Source organism: Aptenodytes patagonicus, chromosome 20, assembly GCF_965638725.1.
Source record: "Aptenodytes patagonicus chromosome 20, bAptPat1.pri.cur, whole genome shotgun sequence".
Taxonomy (NCBI): domain Eukaryota; kingdom Metazoa; phylum Chordata; class Aves; order Sphenisciformes; family Spheniscidae; genus Aptenodytes; species Aptenodytes patagonicus.
The window spans coordinates 4,841,995-4,865,474 of record NC_134968.1 but is presented as its reverse complement, the minus strand read 5'-3'; the positions used below and the strand labels follow the sequence as shown (position 1 = coordinate 4,865,474).

The following is a 23,480-nucleotide window of genomic DNA, read 5'->3' as shown; positions in this document are numbered from 1 at the left end:
GGGCAGGGAGGAAAATGAGAGAGGCAATGAAGCAGGAGGGCTAGGAATGAAAGCACTGGGGCCAAGCTGGGGGAAAAAATTATTCTGCTGGCCGGCTTTCTGAATGCCTAACCAGGATTTGGGTCTAATGATGCTACGTCACATCACATCCCTCTGCACCGTGATGATGTGCCACCATCGGGACTCAGGGAGGGTGATGCATCCCGAGCCACGAGCATTCCACCACAGGTTATAATAAGTAACGTGACTATTTCTGTGTTACCTGAAAAGATTCACGCTGATCTACATAATGAAACACTCTCCTCTCGTCTCTTTTTATATCCTTGGAGTGTGAGAGCCTTTTGGCACAAAACATCCTTTCTTGGCAGGTTGGAAGGTACCCAGCACATTGAGCGACTGCCACAGCTGAACCATAACCACGGAAGAGCAAGGCAGGGAAATTACCAGGGATGAAGTCCTTTCTGTGGCCAAAATTACAAGGATTGTGGGCAACGCACGGGAAGCAACGCTGAAAAAACTGCCCTCATCCCAACCAATTTGAAGCAAGGCATAAAAATAGCTGTTAATGATGAAGATGCCTCTCAAGGGGCATCGGTACGTAGAAGCAACCTCTCATACAGACCCACTGGAAGGATCTTGGTGTGTAAATGAAATTTAGGACTTACCCTTTGCTCTTGGGTGGCCACAAAGGTCTGGAATCCAGGGGCCACCCCGAACCCCAGCTCCTGGACGAAAGGCGGCTCAGACTGGCTGTGGATCTGGACTTTAACTCCAGCCTCGAACGTCGTCTCCTCTGGAAGAAGAAGGGGGGAGATTAGCGGGCTGTGGTGGGTGGGGTGGTGTCCACCAGCGTGGGCATGTTTGTCCCTCTGTGGAAAACTATATCTGGTCAATCTCTGCTGCTCAAAAGCAGGAGATAAGCAGTTGGGAGTGCTCCACCTGGACGATCAGGCTTCTGGGCATCAAGGAAGGAAACCCAGCAGCAGCGTTTGCCATGAGCAGAGCACACCTGGGACTCAGCCCAAATCACCACTGCTGCCCGTCGGGACCAAGGGCATCTCCAGGCTCCTGGTCCTTACACTGCTGCCCATCCCATGGGCTCACCTTCCCTGTAACGCAGAGATGCCTGATTTCTCCAGCTTGGCCCGTACTTCCAAGCTACAGGAAACAGGAGGTGACATCTACGTTCTAGCTGATAGTTACAGAATTTTAAATGCATTCCCATATTACTAAAACAAATAAACTCCTCCTTCCCCCAAACAGACGTTTCTACTATCCGTACGGTCTCCGATGCCGACAGCATGGGGGCACCCCATGTCTGCTGCCCCATCTCTGACGCAGCCTGAGGCCACTTGGGAGACAACGTAGGTAATTAAATAATGAAAAAAGTGTGTTAAATTCAAAGGAGCTCATGTTTTTGGCAGCTGAAGTTGCTCCAAGCCGGACAAAGGTATTTTGCAGCACATGGGCTCAGACACACTACCAAGTTATGGGTGATGCGAGGTTTCCACATCCCAAATCTGTGCTGAATACCAAGTAACTCGAGGTCAGTCCCCCTCTTCCACTAGAAGCTAAAACTAACTCGAAAGAGACTTTCTGAGGCAGAATTAATGGGATGCAAATCAGACCCGAGTGTGATATATGAGCACTTGGGCTCCTCTATCACACAGGCATCTTCACGCAGCTGGGGCACGTAACCTTTCTCTCTTTAGCATTGCTGCTACGGTCTCACATCCCAACAAACTAGAGGGAGCATATGGGACTTGGGGGGGGGGAGCTGATTTGCAAATGAAGTTGTTAACTGTGCATAATTTGGCCTAAAAACTGAGTTACCCACTAATATGAATCCATGCCTGTGGCCAGCAATGCCACCTCTACATCTGAAGAGCTTCTGTTTAAAGATGAGTCACTCTTTATTTTCTTTGCTTACTATTCCTTGGTATTTTTCTACTATTTTATGATGCATTTCAATTTTTAACAGCACTGTATTCAATCCAATGCATTGGAAACTCAGCACCAAGGAATCACAGCCACAGAGCTGTTACGCCAAGGGCTGCACAAAGATTTGCAGCGGGAGACAACAGCAGAAGACACCAGACCATGGGGTGATATGGGCAGAGGAGAAGGACAAGGGAAGAATAAGGTGATACTGGATGACATGAGGTTCCATGAGATCTCAGGAACCCATCGCTTAAGAGGATGCAACTCTGCTGACTGAATCGGGCAGCAAAGGGATCAGCCTTCCTCTCCCAAGAGGACTTTCTTGAACCCTGCTCATTTGGTAGCTCCCAAGGCAAACGAAGCCAAAGACTGCACGGGTGGGAATGGGCTTATGCATGGATTTGTCAGGCTAAACGAGAACATCCACAGTGCTCAGATCTACCTTCTTTACAGCTAACCATCCTCCGAGGCTTCAACACTCAGTCACGGCCAAACCGATCAAGTGTTGGTCCAAGAAGGTTGGTCCAGAGACCTCCAGAAACCCCTGGCCAGACATGCTGCTGTCACCTTCATCCCCTACTGAGCAAACAAACCCTCCCCGCCAACCACAAACCAAAACACACATTTTGTTCAGCTTTTGGGAACAAACAACATTTTAAAAGTCCCACTCTGACAGCGAGGCTGGTTTACACGTTGGCTACGTGAAACTTCATGCTCTGCACCTGCAGTGACGTTGTCTACCAGCAGCATCTCCACATCTCAAGCATTTTATCTCAGCAGCCTTTACAGACCAAGCAGCTATTAATATTTCACATTTTAAAGCCCAGCTTTTCTATCTAAGGCATGGGAAAACAATTTGGAGACCCATTCCCTTGGGCCAGCGCCCACCAACTCCTCCAGTTTCAATCCCGATCCTGTTATCCCCCCGTGACGCCCACTCCTACCAATCCCACCTAGCTCCATTGCTTTGCCTGGTGTTGATCCCCTTCCAACACTCCAGAGGAGAAACCATATGCTTCCTTCAGTAATTACCTGACAAGTTGGAGGAGAAAGCTTCTATTTAGTCTAACTTGTTGGGCAATGGGAACTGTTTTGTTGAAACATTTTCCATCTGAAATTATTCTGCCCATTTCTGCACCTGCCCCGGGTCTGTTCAGCTCTGACTTAATTCCACGTATCTCCCACGGTTGGGTGTTGTGCCCCATCTGCGGATAAACCCCTGTACATCCACATCAAGCAAATAAGATACAGCCTGCAAGTATCCATAAGAGACTTAAAAGCGACAGGGTTTGTAATTTTAAATAGAAAATTCTGGCATGTAGCCATTTGCAATCACAGACGGGGAGGGGAAGGCATTTTCTACGCCGTAGAAGAAACTTCGGTTTTAAAACACACAGTTATTAATTTTCATCATCGATAATAACAAGAAGAGTAAAATAAACAGCATTTTTTTAGAAAAGCTGCCAAAAGCCAGGCAGCATTCATTGTTTTTCCTGCAAAAAAACACATGCGAGGATGAAACTATAAACATGAAACTGGCTTTGAAAAACTGTCATTTCTAAAAATTCATTTTCTACAAAATGGCTGTTTTCTACTAAGAGAAAAATTAAAAACCCAGCTACAAAACCCTTTGATGGAATATGCCTGGACCAGTCCTCATTAGCTGCATCTTAAATGTTCCCAAGCTCCGTGCTGGGGCTGAGAAGCATTAGTGTGGGTTAAATATTTGCTGTAAGTATAAGGAAAAGGTCTCAGTGGACCCAGAAGCTCAAGACCGTCTGGTTTTGGGTGCATTTAGCTTGCTAAAATGAATGTCCCTGGGCAGAGCAAACCCAAAAAGGCTCTGCGGCAAACCCTGTCTGTCAGCCCGAGACTGGAGGGGTGCATCCAGGGGTGTGAACATCCACAGAGACACATCCCGGCCATGGTTTTGCCAGTTTTTGCAGTTTTAGCATCATTTTGAATGGCTTCTTTTAGCGGTACCTCCTGGAGGCACGGGGCTGAGTGCCGGTCCAGGCTGTTGCTGCTATTTCATTAGGCGTGTTCCTTGTAATCACCCATCAACAGGGTGAAAAATAAGCCTGAAAACCCTTTGATTGGCTCAGATGCCAGAAAAACTTGAAAAATAAATTCCAGTGACCTGGGGTTTGGTTCGTACCTTACATTTTTTAAACTAATTTTGTGATGTTGGGAAGCCCAACCACGGACCTTCATTCAATCTCCAATCCCGCTTTTCAGAGGACAGGGCCTGTAAATTCATTCCTTAGTGCATCCCAGGTCGGGAATAGAGCAAAAACTCCTTGATGACTGCATTTTTAAATACATTAATATGCATTATTGTACACAGGACAGTGTTTCCAAACAAATCCTGAGCTGCTCTTTTCACTGAAGGATTAGAGTAGCGTTAATTAAATTGGGGATTAAATTAGCACGTGCTTCAAGCTGGCTGCAGAGTATTATATGTTGCAGATTGCACAGCTTTCTATTTCTGGCGTTGGCTTTCCATGACTTCGTCGGAGCTTTCTGCTTAGAGCATAGCTCAAAAAATCTTAATAAAGCTCCAGCTGACTGTACGCTCAGGTGCGGGCTACAAAGTTCATCCCTGTGAGTACGCAAGAAGCTGCAATTAAAATAAGAAATGCTGCTAAAGGCACGGATCTACCCTTCTCCCCCTGCCTTATGTCCAAACTGATCCGCTTCTCTCTGCCAACTAACATCTGAAGCTGTGCTCAGCGCTAATTTATTGGGAATTGAAGATACAGCCCGAGTCACGGGTCGTTTCTAGCCGGAGCCATCACCTGCCAGCTCTACTGGTGGCACCGGCAGCTCCATGGAAGACACTCCTGCTTGGAGAAAACCAAAACAGATCCCACATGGCTCAATCTGAGCAAAGTAGATGGTATTTTCTCGGCTGGTTCACATCGTGACTGTATTAGAAGGTGGCCTGAAGGTTTATTTTGGGTAATAAGCCTTCTCCTGCGCTGTGCAGAAGTAAGCACAGAGCTGGGAGGTTTGGTTTCTCCCCAGACACTTATAGAATCATAGAATCATAGAATCATTGAGGTTGGAAAAGACCTCTAAGATCATCGAGTCCAACCATCAACCCAACACCACCATGCCCACTAAACCATGTCCCTAAGCGCCTCATCTACACGTCTTTTAAATACCTCCAGGGATGGGGACTCCACCACTTCCCTGGGCAGCCTCTTCCAATGCTTGACAACCCTTTCAGTGAAGAAATTTTTCCTAATACCCAATCTAAACCTCCCCTGGCACAACTTGAGGCCATTTCCTCTCGTCCTATCACTTTTACTTGGGAGAATAGACCGACCCCCACCTCGCTACAACCTCCTTCCAGGTAGTTGTAGAGAGCGATGAGGTCTCCCCTCAGCCTCCTTTTCTCCAGGCTGAACAACCCCAGTTCCCTCAGCCGCTCCTCATCAGACTTGTTCTCCAGACCCCTCACCAGCCTCGTTGCCCTTCTCTGGACACGCTCCAGCACCTCGACGTCCTTCTTGTAGTGAGGGGCCCAAAACTGAACACAGTATTCGAGGTGCGGCCTCACCAGTGCCGAGTTTCCCCATCTGTACTATAGGAGCCATGTTGCTGCTTAACTCATTGCGCTGGAAGAGTCACCCGTGCGTCTCCCACGTCCTGCAAAGCGCAATTCAACACCGTAGCGTATCACTGGGGCGCAAAGATGGGGACTATCTCATGGGGACAGTATCCTCAAGGGGTACAGGCAGCACCAAGCACAACATCTGGAAGGAAGCACAGATGTTCGCTCCTGTGCCGGCTGCATTACATCCGTGAAGGGTATGTTGAGACCATGGTTTCTTGTCTCCCTCGGGGAGGAAGGCTCCCCAGGAGCAGGGGGGTTGCCGCGGCAGCACAGACGTGCCCAGAAGATGCTGTGAGACATCGAGGTTCATCTCTAGTTTTTACAGCATCCTCTGCTCAGTATCGCCATGGAAACGAAGCGCATCAGAGCAAGCGCTCCTCCACCTCCCGTGTCGGCCCCCAGGTGGGTTGGCATCCCTGGCACCGGGGCCGAGCGCCCCGAGTTGCTCTGGGTGTGCAAAATAGCATGGCCATGTCCCCGTTCTCACCAACCCAGCGATCCCCTAAATCCCTCCTGCATCCCTCCCGCACGCCTCCCGTTTAGCTCAGCAGCACGTGGGACCTGGCTGCGTGTCCTCAGATTACCCGCCGGGGTCTGTGCCCGCAGCTCAGCACCTCCTGAGCACGTCAGGCTCATCGCACCAGTGGGGCAGCCGGGACCCACAGCGACCCAGCAGATGTGCCTTGTGGTCCCGGACTTGGGGAAGTCAACTGCTGCTTCAACCAGACTATATCTGTGCAGAAATCTTAAACAAATGTGTAACATTCACATTTTTCCTGGACAAAAATTTACAGATGAAACTCCCCCCCCAAATCGCCATGGAAACATAACTATAAGAAAGCAGGACCGGCAAGCCTACCGCAAAAAACCCCGTGGAATTATAAAGAAACCAGTTTAACGCCAGCGAAACCAGTTTCGCTCCCCTGTGCGTGCTCTCATTTCTGTGGAAGTCTCGCGTTTTGCTTCACTTAAAGTTGCTTGGTAACAGGATTAAGTGAAGCTGAAATAAGAGTATCCGCAAGAGGGTTCGGGGCAGTTTGATAGCATCCGTTCGACAGGCGGCCGAGTCGACCCAACTTTCCCCACTGAAAACCAGTTGCTCAAAATTTGTCCTGTGTATTTTGCTATTGCGGGCTGTGCTTTGGCTGCTGTTTTGGGAGCAATCGGGGACTACGAATTTCCCCACGGGTGAAAATGAGATGTCCACCACCGGCTCTGGCAGCTGCTGGGAAAAAATACCATGCGTCCCGCTCAGATGCGGCAGGAGCGAGAGTCCCAGCGGGGCTGTGCAGAGCGTGCGTGAACCCAGCCTGCCGCTCACCTGCATTTAAGAGGGACAAATTAAATGTACAGAAGCCACTGTGGGAGGGCGGCCAGGGGAGTGGGGAGCTCGTTGTGGTCTCGTCCATCTGGCCAGCTGGGTCCGGCTGCTCCTGAGCGCGCGGTAGGGCCAGCGCTGGCCCAAGGGAACAGGGATAAGTTGACGCTGGAGAAGGCTGTCCCCGAAGCGTCTGGAGAAGAGCCCCTGTTGTAGAAGAGGGGAAAACCTCACTAACTGCTTTCCGAGGTGTATATTGCATTTAGGGTGGGGGTGATAGGATGGAAAGCCCTATAGTCTACAGGTTATAGTCCTATACAGAGGACTGATGGAGACCATCCAGCCCTTTATTCTTAAGGACAGGTCCCTCAACCTTGTCCCCTTTCTGCTGGGAGCCCAAAAGGCAGGACACCACCTCCAAGGCCGTTCCCCTTTGCAACCTTTTGAGCACACCAAGGAACAGTGTCTTTTCTCTCCAGCGTGATCTCCTTGCCATGGTCCATGGCTGGGCCTCATGGATGCTGCAGTGACACCCTCGGGGTCCCTGCTGCTCCTGGAGGACTCACTGCTGCTGACAGCACCAACACAAGCTCCAGGAAAGCTGTCTGCCCAGCTCTGGACACTTAAATCTATTTTCAGGCTTCTCCTGTCACCGAAGGAGCGAGGCAGGCAGCTCCAGAGTGATTCATCCCATCCCAGGGAGATGCCTACAGCAGAATGAGTCACGTCCAAGGTGTTGCAACTTCCCTCCACTGAGCCAAGGCAACTCCTTAATCTCCATAAGCAGCTACGATAGGATCAGACAAGCACAACCAAGCCCCAACCAGAAATTCAGGCGTTCCCTTTTCAGAGCTAAGGAACCAATAAAGGTAACCAGCTTCTCCCTCTACCAACCCTTCCCCGTAGCTATGAAATCAAACCTTGCTGCTTCAAAGCACTGCTGACAACCTACAACAAGGGCTTCATGTTCCCCTGATCCTCTCTAATAATCAGTGTCGGGGTGAAACGGGGGAAAAAGGATCGTTTCCTGGTGGACAAACTCCTTCTCTCTCACGGAGGTGGGAAGTGATCTGAGACACCTCCAAACATTGCCCAGGAGCTGGACAACTCAGGTAGACGTGGCTGCAACACATCAGTGATGATCTCAAGGCTACTGGAGGCTTTAATGGTGATGGAGAGCAGATGAAGAGCAGCATAAAAGCACCGTGTGACAAGCTCCACTATAGCAAGTCATCAGGTACTTCGTGTGCGAGGTTAAAGATTTATTCTGGGAAAACAAAACCAAAAGCCCCACACCTGAAAGAGCTACCAGCATGAAAGGCCACCAGCTTGTGTTAAAGGCAAGCGAGGCAGCGGTATTAGCTACAGAGGTAAATCAATTCTTCCTCTTTATCTCTTGGGATACAGTCAGAGTATTTCAGAGAGGTTTTTCTTTTTCCCTTTTTCTTTTAATGAAAGAATACTTCGAAAAACCTCATCGCCTTGTATCTGAAAGGTGCAGACAGCCCGGCTCTCGGGGCTGCTACAGGAGCGCAGAGGGCAGCTTCCCAGCCTCGACTGCTCCACAAAGGGGATGGGAGCACTGCTGTCACCCCGTTGTCACCGCAAAATGACACCTCGTTTGTTGTTTCTCTTTGCTTTGGTGAGAAACAATGGCAAGAAGGGATTTGCAGGAAGAGGAGAGGAAGAGGAGAGGAAGAGGAGAGGAGAACTTTCTGCCTGCGGAGCCTGCAAGAGGGAGGCTGAAAGGGAGATTTGGGAAGGGCAGGAGATGGACCTTGCATCCTTCTCTCTCTTCCCATGGCCCAAAGTCTGGACAAGCAGCAGCGAAGCCTCTACCATATAATCCCAAGGGATGAGGGCACAGAGCCGATGCTTTCACCTGGCACCGCTGGGATTTAACCACTGTGCGATTCCTACAGTGTAAACTGGGATAATATATACGGGATGTAAACCTCCAAACACAAGCTGACGCTCCAGGATATAAGGCAACAACTACACCTAGCTGGGACCCAAAGCCTTCCTTCCAGCAATTCATTACTTAATCCCCCACTAAGCATTTATTTGGGTTATCTTCTACTTAATTTTCTGGTCACGGTGCTGGAAGAGGCAGGAGACGGGACATGATCGAGCTCCTTTGCTACAGAAGGCAGGCCCGTAGCGGAGGTTTTTGCCTGCTCACTCCATTCCAAGCTCTCTGTAAAGCGCAGCCGCGATTCATTACTCACCAAGTAACAGAAGGTGTTATACCAAACTACATTAAGCATAGCTGCTATTTTTAGTTAAGCATATTGCATTTGCATACTAAATCTGAGGGGCCATATGTCTCAACGTATATTATTAAAAAGCTTCTTACATAATATACGGGGCAGGAGAAACCGGCAGGTCTCCAGCAAGCCAAGCCCAGAGCTGTTAAAGGGGTTTTGCTGGACGGCGAGGAGCCAGCAAATGAGTATTTCAGTTCCTTGCTTCTCTCCTATCAAGCTTAAGCTTTAATCGTTAAAGTGGGGAAACAAGTGTCTCGTAACCTGCTTTACTGGCAGGGTCACATCAGGGCAGGGAGGGTTGCTCCTGCCAGGTTCTGCTGCTTATACAATTGCTTCTTGGTGGGGAAGGAAAATAAATTCCCTTCCCACCTCAGCATCCTTTGGGAATCATGTGTGGCAGGGAAGGGCGACCGTGGGAGGGAGGACAGCCAAAAAACTGGGGGGGTGGTTGGAGCAACCCTAGTATCTCCCCCATCCCTGGGAGCTGCTGCCAGAAATACGGAGCAAGGAAAGGAGAAGTATTCCCTCCAGAGGGGAGAAATAATTCCCGCATGCAGAGCTGGGGGTGCCCGTCCCCTGGGCCACCCATCTGCCGGCTTTCACTCCAGCAAGCTGCTGCCACCGCAGGGACAGAAATGATTCAAAAAAAAAAGAAAAAAAGAAAAAAAAAAAAGGAAAGGACACGTTTTAAAGGCGCAGAAGCGGTTCCCGCACATCCCTCCCCCCCTCCAGGAGCCTTGCCGCTTCCCCCAGAACATCTTGAAATATTAAATGGTGAAAGAGCTGCTGCTAATTTTGGCTGGTAGCGGAGCCAGATGGAAGCAGATTTCCCAGTGCCGAGGCTGGGTCCTGGCTCTGCTGCTGCCCCCGTCGGGGCGGGTGGATGGGCTGGCAGCCAGGCAGCCTGCCCGGGGAGACCAGGACACCTTGAAGCCCAGGGGTCCAGCCAGCTTTTGGTGTTGCCCAAAAGGAGATGTCATCTCCACGCACTTGCTAGAGGAGTCAGCAGGATGCGGTTTCTTGAATTGGAGGTTCAAAGAGATGCCAAGGAGATCTTCCAGCTCTGAGCATTGCTGGCCCCTAGGAAGCCCCTCTGCATCCCAACAGGGGTGGGTAACAGCTCTCCGTGAGCGTGGGTCCCACGGGAAAGCATGATAGTCCCAAAGTGGGACAGAAGAAGCAGAATAAATATGGAAATTGAGGTGGGTCACCACCCCAAGATGGTGGGTCACCATTCCAAGTGGTGATCCCATCACCACCGCCACCCTCACCTGCGGTGAGAGCCTCCATGGGACTGCAAGGTCCATGCAGGTCATCAGACCATGCTGTGCCAGGTCCAGCTCCTCCGCAGATCTGTGCTTAATTTTCCAGCCTGGAGGATGCTGTAGAGCTCGCACCGGTCCAGCACCACCGGCAGATAACCAGGATTTGCTCCCACTGGGCCTTTATCCTGCAAGGACAAGACTTCCCTCTCAAGCCAAGCTCGTGCCTCCCCATCACCCGCTCGCTTTTCTCATTCTGCAGCCACTCCAAAGAGTAATAACCTCTTACAACTCTTTCTTTTCTCCTGGTCCCTCTCCAGGACACATTGCTGGAGGCTGAAGCACCAGAAGACCCCGCAGGCAGGAGGACTCTGCTGCCAGAGCCCAGCTCCAGAGCTGGTCCCATTTGCTTTTGCATCCTTTCGGAGAAAAGCAATTTCTCTCTGAACGCAAAGCCGGGCTGGATGGAAAAAGCTTTGGAGTTAGCGTGCAATTAAATAAAATCACTGCCAGTACAAGGACATTTGACGACAGGCAGCGGGCAGAGAGGTTTTCACCATTTCAAGAAACCTTGACTCCGTGCCCTGCCTGAATTGCACTGACAGCTGTGGTTATGTCTATTTAATTTGCATCGCCTATAAATGTCAGTGTTTTGAGTGATGTAATTTCAAAGCACTTTGGTGAACTTGGCAACTAAGTAAACACTTATTTGAATGGAAAAGGAAAGAGCTAGTCTATCAGAGTGGGGAAAAAAACCCAAGTATTTTAGTTACATCGGTGAGGGAAATGCTTCTCCTGCTCATGTATTTGTTTGAGATTTTGAAGTGTTGTCCAGTAAGGACCAAGATAGACCTGAAATCAATAGCTGACTTTTCTGGAGGTGGAGAAAAAAAGAAAAAAGATAAAGAGAAGCCCCAACCCCTTGCTCTCACTCAGGGATACAAGGGTCTAAGTCTTGGTCTCGCATCCAAAGCAATGGTTCAACAACTGGGATGCAGGGTATTTTAGAGAGATTTAGGTTTTTCCACACATTTCCACAAGAAGTTTCAGTTCCTCCACGTTACCTTAGAAAACTCACCACCTAGTAATTTTTACCCCTAGCAGACAAACGGATTTTAGACCTTAATAGAAGAAAAACTAAAAGTCTGTGGGCCTGGGGAGTGGAGAATTTCATATTGCCTATTTATTAGCTTATTTATGATATCCTATTTTACAGCGATTTTTCAGGATTAGGGTTACCAAAGCGGGGAGAGCAGGCGGCCGCAGGAGGTGATGCTCCCCCAGGGTCCCTTCTGCTCCTCCAATCTCAGCTTCCCACCCGGCAGACCTTCCAAGGTGCCTTCACCGCTCCCATCATCCGCACACCAAAACCAAACCCTTTTTGCACCAGGAAAGGATTTTGCCTCTCTCTTTATGTCCCATCTTCAGCCCAAAGCATCGCTGCTTCCTCACAGCATCTCCACCTCCCTCCCTTTGCCCCCCCAAAGCCCCCGGTGTTCGCCCCCCCAGCCCTCTCTCCTCCCGCCGTCCCCCGACGCCGCATATGGAGGATGCTATATATAAAAATATTTGCACTGTGTTGTAGCGCGCTGCCCACGGTAAGGCCGGCGGGGCACAGACAGATCTCACATGGCAGGAGGCAGTCTAATATTTTCCTCTGATAAAAATAACCTGTGAAAATTACATCTAGCCCGGCCTGCAGTGCCGCAATGAATTTGGCGGGGGGTGGGGGATCAATCAGCGCTAACCTGGAGATTTAAGCAGAAAACGGCGTTGCCGATACTGGAGGTTGCTTCTGAGTTTTCGCAAGGCACAGGGAGAAAACAGCAGCACGAGAGACTGGGCAGGAGGTGAAATACTGCAACGGGATGGAGCACAAGGCATAGCTGGACCCTGCCGAGATTTTGGGGAGATGAGATGAATTTTGCAAGAGAGACAAAGCAAGGGGAGTGCTCGGCTCCTCGTGTTTTGGCCATCTCAGAGTTGACCATCAAGTCTCAGCTGATCACTAGGGTTCCTCCACAGCCCACGAGGAGGGATGGGTGATTATCCACCCCAACCTTTGGGGGCTGCTTGACTTGTTTAGATGAGAAACCTCTTTTCAATGGGTAATGGAGGGTGGGATGGTTCCACTCCAGCTTTCAGAGCTCTGTCACCCCATTCATCACCCAAATTCACCCTCTCAAGTGCCAACACACAGAAAGAAATGATGCCTGCAAGCCAGGGGACTTAAGAGTCTCAGTAGCGAAACCTCATCTGAAATACCATCATTGGTTCGCTCACCAGAGCCTGATCGATGGAGACAGGGAAAGGAGCACACCAAAGCCGCTGGGATGGGAAGAGGAGCGGGGAACCCAGCATTTGGGAGGAGTCCAACACAGCTTGGGTTGTGTATCGTCTGGCGAGACGAAGGCTATGAATCCTCTCTATAAATACATCAAAGGCAAACACCAGAAGGGAGCAGAGCGCTTCCATCGACAGGAAATTATTTGGTAAAAAAAAAACAAACCAAAAACCAAAATCCAAACTAGGATAAGCTGATGGTGAATAAGTCTAACCTGGAGATCAAAAGGTCTGGAGCCAACAATACATAGCCGCAATACAAAGTGTATTGCTAGCACTGACAGCTTAAATATCACGTTGTGGCACTGGGGCCAGGATACAATCATCTGTCCTTCGAGGAGAAGTGTTGCCCTTTCAAAGCCCAAAGGGATTTTGGCTGCAAAGGCTCACAGACAGCCCCACAGCTCACTTCCAGGCTGTAGGGTTCATGGTGAAAGGCTGAGGTCCTGCATTGTCCCGGTGCGCACCATGCATGGCTGCGCCTGCTCTGCACCCGCTTTTGCACCCAGAAAGCTAAACCATCGGGGAGCTGGGCAGGGGAACAGACCATCGGGGTTATGAAGACACAAAGGCTGCCTCCCGCATCTCCCCACTCTTACCTGGCCCCAAAGACCCGCATCGTTCATTTTACAGTCCCCAACTCCAACCCCAAGGAAAGATTTTGCCTCTGGAAACCTCCATTCTCGCCCCATGCCGGGGCACAGCGAGAGGATCCCTGTGCCCATGGGACCCACTCAGCACCCTTACGGCAACAGCCCTGGGCTCACGCAGGCTCCTGCGTGTCAACATCCCGCCCTGGGGCAGCAAAATGACCAAATCCAGCCCCCAAAGCCTTGGTCCGCTCCTGTCCAAAGCCCAGCCCTGCTCTCTTGGCCGCAGCGGCACGGGATGGAGCTAACAGCCAGAGATGCAAGTGTTCTTGCTTTTATGAGTTTTCAGCTTTCACAACTTCAATACTAACTTGTATCGCAGCAATAATGCTTAATTACTGTTTTTACTATTGAAATATTTATGGAAGCCCATGCAACATTATACAAACAACCCCGTGAGGCCATTACAAGCGTTATAGAAATAAATATCTGCACTGAAGGGCATTACGATGAGACACTGAAGATAAATCGTTACTGGCTCCCGGGATGGAGTATAACAAACTGCTGTATAACGTTAAAATGTGTCAGTTTTTCCCTTGGGAACACGCTCGGATGAGAGCCTGGAGTGTGAGAAATGCATCTCAATCAGGACATCACTGAAATAAACAGGATTTTTTGCCATTTTTTCCCCCAGAATCGGCTCTGACCTTCCTCGTGCTGTGGCTACACCACATTGCTGCTTCAGCCCTAGCCTGGAATTAGATGGGAGTCAAACCCCCGTGACCTGGATGTCTTGGAGGAAGAGGCCGGAGAAGTGATAGAGAAAGGCCACCAGTGAAACAGCCTGGATCGTGGAGGAGCAAACTGGGGGGGACCTTCTGCTCCCCCACTGGGACCAGCAGCCTGGACCGGATTCAGACTTTGTGGCAGGTGCTGAAACGTCACAAAATAAATTAGTTTGGGGAGGATGCTGGATGGCTAAAACGCCATCACCTGGTGCACAGCTCCAAGGTGCTCAGAACCAGTACAAAAAGGGTTTCTTGCCTGAAAGTGAGCCTTCAAAAACAACATCCCTGCGAGCTGATGGTCTCTTGCCCTGGATCAAAGGTGACCAGATCGCAAGGAGAAGCAGAGCTGGCTCAGAGCCCTTTTTCTCCAGGCTCCTGCATGAATCCTTTGCTACCCTTGGCCTTTCCCCGTAAAGAGAACGACTTCTGCCTCCAGCTGCCTGGCACGTTTCGGGATGTGTACAGGGCTGGTTAATAGCAGAAACCTCTTTCACATCCCCGCTTCCAAAGACACCTATTTTGCTTTTCTCACGCTGACCTTCCACTAGAAGAAAAGAGACTTTTCCTTTTGTACATCTATATTTGAGTGAAGGCAATGGTAATCACTTCCCTTCTCTGCTGTTCACACTCTCCAAAATATTTGAGTTAGCGGCATCATGTAGTATAATTTGTCACTTGGCCAAACTCTGCAGATGGCATTTCCCTCTCTTAATCTTTATAAGCTTCTCCTTAGATAGTAGTAGTGGAAGTAATAACCACAACAAAAATATTAAAATTGATAAACAAAACACAGTCACAGCCCTCTTTTCTAAAGCTCCCCATTTTCCAGGGTGTTGGTAGCAAAGTATACATCGGTGGTGGCAGCATGCCAAAACCAACCGTAGATAGCCCCACAATGCTTGGGTTTTTTCCCCAGGTGGTGGTGCCTCTGCGCACCACGCAGCTCTAAAACAGCTCGGTTTTTATTTGGCTTTTATGTGGCTTTGCAATCTCACTCTGCTGTCACTGAGCAGGAAAGTCATCCAGCCCCATCAACAGTCATGACCCGGTACACCTCACTTTGCCAAAAAATGAGAAAGCATTAGAAATGTGCCAAAAAATGAGAAAGCTTTAGAAACGTGTCCTCAAGAAGCAGAAGAAAGATGCCAACGTGCCAGCAGCGCAGGTCACCAGTAACATCACCCACACATTGCCCTGCAGGGAGGCAGGGCCAGCTCCTGCCAGGGTCCCCATGGGCGCCAAGTGACCCGTCTCAACAGCCGGTGCTGGAAGAGCCCTGGTGAGACCACCAAACCCAAGCTCCTGCCCCAGGGCTGCATCACGGCAGTCCCAGCCTCCTCCGATGGACCGTCATCTAACCTGTCCCTAAAACCTCCAGTGAAGATGGGTTTCCCTCACTCCATTACAGGCACAGGGACAACAGGAGGAGAAGACATCTTTCCAGGGCTTTGTGCAGTGTCCTCCCCACCACCCAAGTCCATTCGTCCTTCACCTACCCACCATGGCTCCCTTTCTCCCCAGCTTAGTCTTTCCCATACCTGAAGACTTACCAGGGTTTCCCCTTCATCCTCTCTAAACCAGACAGTGTCGACTCCTTCCTCATTTCAACCATCTCAAGTGAAGCCCAGCGCTGCTGCAGATAACTCTGTGCAGCAGAAGACCTCACATAGCAGCAGGTGCCACCACCGTATCATTGCAATGGCTGGAGCTCCAGCAGGACAGACACAGCAGAGCTGATAAAGACCTTGCAACACTCAAGCTTTTTCCTCCCTTTTCATCTTTCCTCCACACATCCGACCATCATGGATCTAATAAATACAGTGGCAGAAATGCACTGCTCGCAGGCTGATGAGAGAGGAGCTTTGACTCTTTCCTGCCCTCTTTTTAACCTCCATAAAAGCTGAATAATTAATCACAACTCCCCCCTCTGCTCTTCTGTTCTGCTGAAGATAGTCTTTACCTGCTCTCCAGCCATCCAGAAGCATGCTCTAGATGCTTTTTGCCATCTGTGACTCCTTTGAGTGCTCTGTATCACTGCAACGAGACACGGTACAACCAGAGACAGCTCTGCTCTTCAACAGAGACGCTCAACATGGACTGTTGGCTACTTTGCCTTGCAAACAAGCAAGGAGAGAGCTGTAACTGAAAGGACAATGACAATTTGGTGATGCTGCCTCATGATGAAATGAAATCCGTCGTATTTGAGAAGTCGTGGCAGTCCGGAGAAGTTCCCACTGACTGGAAAAGGGGAAACATAACCCCCATTTCTAAAAAGGGAAAAAAGGAAGAGCCGGGGAACTACAGGCCAGTCAGTCTCAGCTCTGTGCCTGGGAAGTTCATGGAACAGATCCTCCTGGAAGCTATGCTAAGGCACATGGAAGACAGGGAGGTGATTCGAGACAGCCAGCAAGGCTTCACCAAGGGCAAGTCCTGCCTGACCAACCTAGTGGCCTTCTGTGATGGAGTGACTACATCAGTGGACACAGGAAGGGCTACAGATGTCGTCTATCTGGACCTCTGTAGGGCCTTTGACACGGTCCCCCACAACATCCTTCTCTCTAAACTGGAGAGGGATGGATTTGATGGGTGGACTGTCCGGTGGGGGAGGAATTGGTTAGATGGTCACATCCAGAGGGTAGTGGTCAATGGCTCAATGTCCAGATGGAGATTGGTGACGAGTGGCGTCCCGCAGGGGTCCGTATTGGGACCGGTGCTGTTTAATATCTTCATCAATGACCCAGACAGTGGGATCGAGTGCAGCCTCAGCAAGTTTGCAGATGACACCAAGCTGAGTGGTGCAGTCGACACGTCGGAGGGACGGGATGCCATCCAGAGGGACCTGGACAAGCTCCTGAAGTGGGCCTGTGTGAACCTCATGAGGTTCAACAAGGCCAAGTGCAAGGTCCTGCACCTGGGTCAGGGCAACCCCCGGTATCAATACTGGCTGGGGGATGAAGGGATGGAGAGCAGCCCTGCCGAGAAGGACTTGGGGGGACTGGTGGGTGAAAAGCTGGACATGAGCCGGCAATGTGCGCTCGCAGCCCAGAAGGCCAGTCGTATCCTGGGCTGCATCCAAAGCAGCGTGGCCAGCAGGTCGAGGGAGGGGATTCTGCCCCTCTGCTCTGCTCTGGTGAGACCCCACCTGGAGCACTGCATCCAGCTCTGGAGCCCTCAGTATAAGAAAGACACGGACCTGTTGGAGCGGGTCCAGAGGAGGGTCACAAAAATGATCAGGGGGATGGAACACCTCTCCTGTGAAGAAAGGCTGAGAGAGGTGGGGTTGTTCAGCCTGGAGAGGAGAAGGCTTTGGGGAGACCTTCTTGCAGCCTATCAGTACTTAAAGGGGGCTGATAAAAAAGATGGTGGCAAACTTTTTAGCAGGGCCTGTTGTGACAGGACAAGGGGGAACAGCTTTAAACTAAAGGGGGGTAGATTTAGACTAGATATAAGGAAGAAATTTTTTACGCTGAGGGTGGTGAAGCACTGGCCCAGGTTGCCCAGAGAGGTGGTGGATGCCCCATCCCTGGAAACATTCCAGGTCAGGCTGGACGGGGCTCTGAGCAACCTGATCTAGTTGAAGATGTCCCTGCCCACGGCAGGGGGGCTGGACTAGATGACCTTTAGAGGTCCCTTCCAATCCAAACCAATCTGTGATCCTATGAAATAAAGTAAAAAGCGGCCACCAAGAGTTGCATGAAACCCCCACAGAGCGCTCCTACACGGTGTGTGCGCGCTGGGGCTCCTCAATTTCTTTCACAAAGTCCTGCATTATCTCAGGAAATACATCTTTTATTTGCTCCTTCAGAGCTGGCCAAAGCCATGATGTTTTTAAGAGAAGATTGTCTCTACTCATGTTGCCCAGTGCAAGTGAAATGCTTCCAGAGCATCTACAGGAGGGGAAAACCCTTCCACCATCATCCTCAGCACAGCTTTACACCGCACGGGGACTACAGCAATTTGCCTTAGGAAGCACCTGGGAGGTCTCAAACGTCAGCTGGAGCCCATGTTGCTATGGGCTGGACAAAGTCAGAGCAAAACGATGATCCCTGCACCAAAGAGATTAATACAATTAAATTTAATTAGCACTTGCAAAAGACTTCTATCTTCAAAGCGCTTTCTAGCCACAAAATCTCCTGGTATCTCCGTGAGATTGATTAGTATGTGCTGAGCTCTTCGTCTTCCAGGAGGGAAACAAAGACACTCGGGGAAGGGTCAAGACCAGAGAGGGGGGTAATGACCTGGATTATCCTCACGTAAAACTGGTGCATCCAGAGAGCATCCCAAAACCTCAGAGTCACTGATACCTCACTCCTAGTGCTCAGAAAAAACAGCAAGAAAAATCAGATGTTTGCAGGCACCTTTGCAGCTCCTGGGACAGCAAAGGCTGAGGCTGCAGACAGCAGCCCCCAAATCTTGTCACCTCGGTGTCAGCCACTCGGGCACCGGCCGATAGCCCCAGCGTTGGCCATGACAGGCTTCTTCTCATGCCTCCTTACTACCCCACAAATACTCCCTATTTTGAGCGCTCATATTTCAGCTACGGACATTTAACTTTAACACACCAGCCACAAAGACTCGAATGAAAGCTGCAGCGTGAAATGCATATTTGATTTTAATGCTGCATGGCATTGCTTTGTAACATGTATCCGCTGATTTTAGGTGCCTTATCTTTGCTCTACCAGATTTCCCAAAGCCAGCTTCTAGTTTTTATTCCTTTAGTTTTGCCTTAAATGAACATTTCCTGACTTCAGGGCTTTTTTTTTTTTTTTTTTTTTTTTTAAGAAAAGCTTTTGAAGCATCTACATGCCTTAAAGGATTTTCTCATTAAGTCATTGATATGTATTTACAGCCTTCAGTTTAACAACATTATGTGACTGGGGACATCTGACTGTGCTTGCTAATACCAGTCCTACGGAGGATAAAGCCTTGCTGTCACAGTAGCTCACTCACCTTCTCAAGCGGGAGCACAGGAATAGGAGCAGCTTTCCCAGCCATGTCTTAACCGCTCTGCGCATACGTGCCTGTATAGGGGACTGGGTGCTGGGAAAGGAGGAGATGAGATACCCGCAGCAGACAAGCACTGCGATTTTTTATTATTTTTTTAATTCTGGGTGTCTAACTGCCAAACTGGCCCAAATTGGACCTAGAGGACGTTGCATGATGTGCTGATTGCACTAGGATGGGCTGAAACGCACTCCTTAAACGAGCTCGTGGGCCAGGACCTCAGCATCAATCTCATCTTGGGGACCAGAGGGGTTGATGGACAAAACACGGGGATGGTACTGACTCGCCTGTGCTGCCCGGTGAGGAAATCCCTTGCAAAAAGCCCACAGGTTTCAGGCTCGTGTTCGCTTACCAGCTGCCAAAGCTGTTGAGATAGTCTTCTGGATGGCTAAAAAAAGCACCTGTTTTGGGCTCAGAAATCCACAAGCTTAAAGACTGGCTACAAATGAACATTTTCCCCTATTTATCAAAAACAAAAACAACCATTCGATTTTAATACCAAGTTGAAATCTCCCCCCACCCAAGTCCTTTCATTCCACAAGCCCTGTTGGATGGCCAACATCAATCCTTGGGGCAATCTGAACCTAGATCAGCCCCTGACAATTTCCTGGGCGCATGGAAACAGCAGTACCTGCTACATCACAAGAGAAAAAATAGCTTTTTCAACAACTGTATTGGCTCTCCCCAGCTCCATGATAACATCGAGAGGCCCCGGAGAGCAATTCACCACGAAGAGGAGTATATCAGTTATGTGACAACCTTAATGACACAGCCCAGACACAAAAACCCGAGTAACCTTTGAGCTGCCTCTCTTCACTCCGGCGCTACTGATGAGTGTGCTCAGGCAACTGTAATTGATTTTTAGTGGCAGCCTAATTTTGTGGATGCTCTGGTTGTCAGGGGGCTGGTGGAAGGTGGAAATAACATTGACCTTTTCTCCCCAGGAAACCTGGCTAATTGAATGAATTTTTGCTCTCATTAGGAAAAGGTCCAAGATGCAGCACATTTTACGCCTCCCTTTAGGTGACACCAACCAGCCTCCTAAAGGTCAAGCTGCCTTTGATGAGTTGATCCGAGATCAGAGTTTCCTATTGCAAAAAAGCAACAAGTTGTTCTGGCCCGAACCCCTCAGTGTTATTTATGCTCAAGGCCACTGCTGCTTTATAGGTACCATTTATCTCTTTGGACGTTCAAGTCTTCAGAAGGATGAATCAACCCTGTGTCATTGGGGTTTGGGGTGTTTTTCTATCGCCTTGGCTAATTATTGCTGCCTGGCAATGCCAAACCTTCGCATCATTTCAAATAAAGCAGCCTTCTCCCTTTGCAGCAGCACTGACTGCGGTTCAGCAGAAGTCGTTTCGTGGTAGCGTTTAATAGCTTATATTTAAGCAAGAGAAGGTTTATGCACAGGAAGCTCTACTTCATTTTGCAGAAAGGGACGTAAGCAGCGAGGGTAATTTGACTCTCTACGGACGAGTTTGATGTCACGCAACAAATTACCACCCTAGTTCAATCTTCTTCATCGCTTTTGTGGGCTCTCACTGCAGACTGTAATCTAAAATATTTCTGGCACAGGGGTGTCTGTGCAGGGCTCTGAACACACCGATTACCACGAGTCAACCTCTCAGTTTCATAAACAGCCGATACACGAGGCTCGCCCTTGGTGATGGGGGATATCAGGTTTATAGCTCTGTGGCCGTCTTGACTTACTCAGATTTCAATTTTGTGCCTTTCTGGGGGTCTATGCTCTTGCATAAATTGAATTTCAACTCCAGCCAAGATTCATTTCTCTGCTCCGGCTTGCTGGGAGACAAGGTGTTGGGTGGGAGAGGAGCCGGGGAGGGATGTCCACCACCGCTGCCACAGCATGACATTACCAGATCTGTGCATTGCCCTGCGAACGGTTAGGGGCCAACAGCTAGTGAAGCCCCAGGCACAACTGAGAGCAAGGTAGCGCACTGCCACATCCCCTGAAGACCACGAATAAAGTTGCAGTGAAGATGCCAATGCGTCTTATCTGGCATTCCTTAATAAAAGATTAGCTGAAGCTAATCAGGAGGGAAAGTTGTTAATTCAGGATCCCGGGATGCTTCTTTTGTAATAACAGAGGGCATTAACCCAAGAGCCCTGGTTAAATGCCAAGCAAAGCCGTCCCCCTCCAGCTCCCCAAGTCCCTGCTGCAGTTTCCAGATGAATTCAGTATCACTTCCTCCATCTTAAACCATCATGTATTCTTACTGTGAATAATAAAAGCCTTTTTGGTCTTTCCTCCTTCCAGAGGGAGCAGCATTTCATCCGCCTGCGCTGTTACACGTACACACACCGTTTGTTAATTAGCTGGTGAAAATGCTCTGGGCTGAAAAAGTGCTGGAGAAGGCAAGTTGCTCTTCGACACACCTTGCCCTGCCTTTCTTCCCTTTTTTTTTTTTTTCCCCTCTTTCCTTTTTTAGTTTAGTTGATAAACGAAATTGAGAACCAACCCTTCCAAGGAAAACAAGAGTTTCATCTGCAAAAAAGCTGCCTAAGGCAGCCGTGGCTGCACGCAGGAGGCAACTGCTCGCAACATCCCCGTAATGGAGAAGAAATTGCAAAAGCTCTGGGAAGCCCTGGAGTCAGCACTACCACACCGACTTTTAGGAAGCGGTTTTAAAACGTGCTCAGGGTTTTGCATGAACACGTGTGCAGGATATCCCCGTGCAAGCCATCACCAATCACTGCCGCAGCCCACCATCCTACCATGGCGCATACCTGCTGCTCCCCATTGCTTCTTCCATTCCCAGGTCATCTCCTACTTATTTTATATTTACAGAGGAGTTTTATGTTAATTATAATTATTCGACTTCAAACTCCACAAGCTGTGAACGAAGCAGATGCACAAACCAGTGTCTTTCTTCCTTTTTCCCCCCAAACTCTTTGGTTAAAACCGGTGGCTCAAAGCCTGCAGACAATTCCCCGTGGTGTAAATCTGAAACAGCCTCTCAGACCACACCAGGAGCCCATCGGGTTTGCAGCTGTGACCTGGGGGAGCCCAGGCTGCCTCCTCCACCACTTGAATTCAGATCTTTTGTAAGCAAAAGGAGGCCTGAATTTATGAAGCCACCACTAATCATATTAATATGCAGAAGTAAATGACAGGGAGAGCTTTGTGCCTCTCCACTGCTGGCAAATCAAATGCTCCAGGGCTTGGGCTTATTAATGTGCCGTGCACAGAGGCTGCACAGCTGGAGACCAAGTGCCGGGGCAGCTTTGGGGAAAGCGGGGGGAACATCTGACCCCTGAGCTAAATCAACTGTCCCTCCTTGCTGTAAAAATCCTTGCAATAAGATGCTGTAGTGCAGCAGGAACAACGCTCCGCAGACCCATCTCAGCAGCATGGAGATGCTGTTTAAATCTGTTTTGCCTGGCACGAAATCCTAGAGGGTGGTGGTGGTGGTGGGGGTGGCAAAATCAAAGAAACCATGGAAACACTCTCAATTTGTGCCCGCATCAGTAAATTTTTGCAAGATGAATTTTCAGGGTTGGCAGCGTTGGCCTCCAGCCACCCGCACCTGCCCGGGGTCACCCTCGCTCCCTCCATGTCCTCTCCGCAGCGGCTTGGCTGCAGGATCCCAAAAGTTATCAGGGCTTTTGTGAGCAATGAGGAGGAACAGCCCTGTCTCAAGCCAAAAGCATCGCCGTGGTGCTGGTTGCAAGGAGTGAATGTGGATGATAGGTGCTGCAAATCCCTTTGAACGGATGCCTGGAGCATCCCAAACTTCAGGCAGATCCCAGAGATGCTCCACTACAGATCCTAAAATCCAGAGCAGGCAGTAGATCCCTCAACACAGCCCTGATAACATAGTCTTCACCAGAAAAAAGCCACCAGAGAGGCACCTTTTTGAAAATATGACCTACCCAAAGCTGGGCACAAAGCGAGGCTTGTGCCAGTGTCGGCACGATGTCCCAGCACACTTCTCTGCCCTGCAGCATCCCACCACAAGCCGGTCCCTGGGGAGATGCAGCCGGAGGAAGATCAGGGCTGGCTGAGAAGTGCTGCTCGTCGCAGCATGGATGGCACCACCGTCACTTTTCCCCCTCTTACAGACGCAGGGAGGACCCAAACAGCCCCTTCCCAGAACAGCCAGCAGCCGCAAACAAATCCAAGCTAACTTCTACAGTATCAGGGCTCGTGTGAAGACCCCGGTTGGAAATTAAAGCCACGCTAATTCAATTTATCTAAATTCAATTTGGAAATGGAAAGAGATCAGCGGAATTAAGGCGGCTTTAATGAGGAAGAAAAGCAGCGGCGTGGAAGTTCAATGCCACCGAAACCACCTGCACCTCTGGCTAATTTGGATTAATGCTA

General features: G+C 49.7%; 1 protein-coding gene across 2 annotated transcripts in view; it reads right to left on the bottom strand.

Moving 5' to 3' along the window:
• LOC143169447 (acid-sensing ion channel 2) overlaps window positions 1-23,480 on the bottom strand; it is a 524,671-nt gene that overhangs the window by 21,910 nt on the left and 479,281 nt on the right. For both annotated transcript variants that reach the window (XM_076356823.1, XM_076356824.1), the window contains exon 3: window positions 666-793. In XM_076356823.1, the coding sequence (XP_076212938.1) occupies window positions 666-793 (128 nt within the window). The remainder of the gene's footprint in view (window positions 1-665; window positions 794-23,480) is intronic.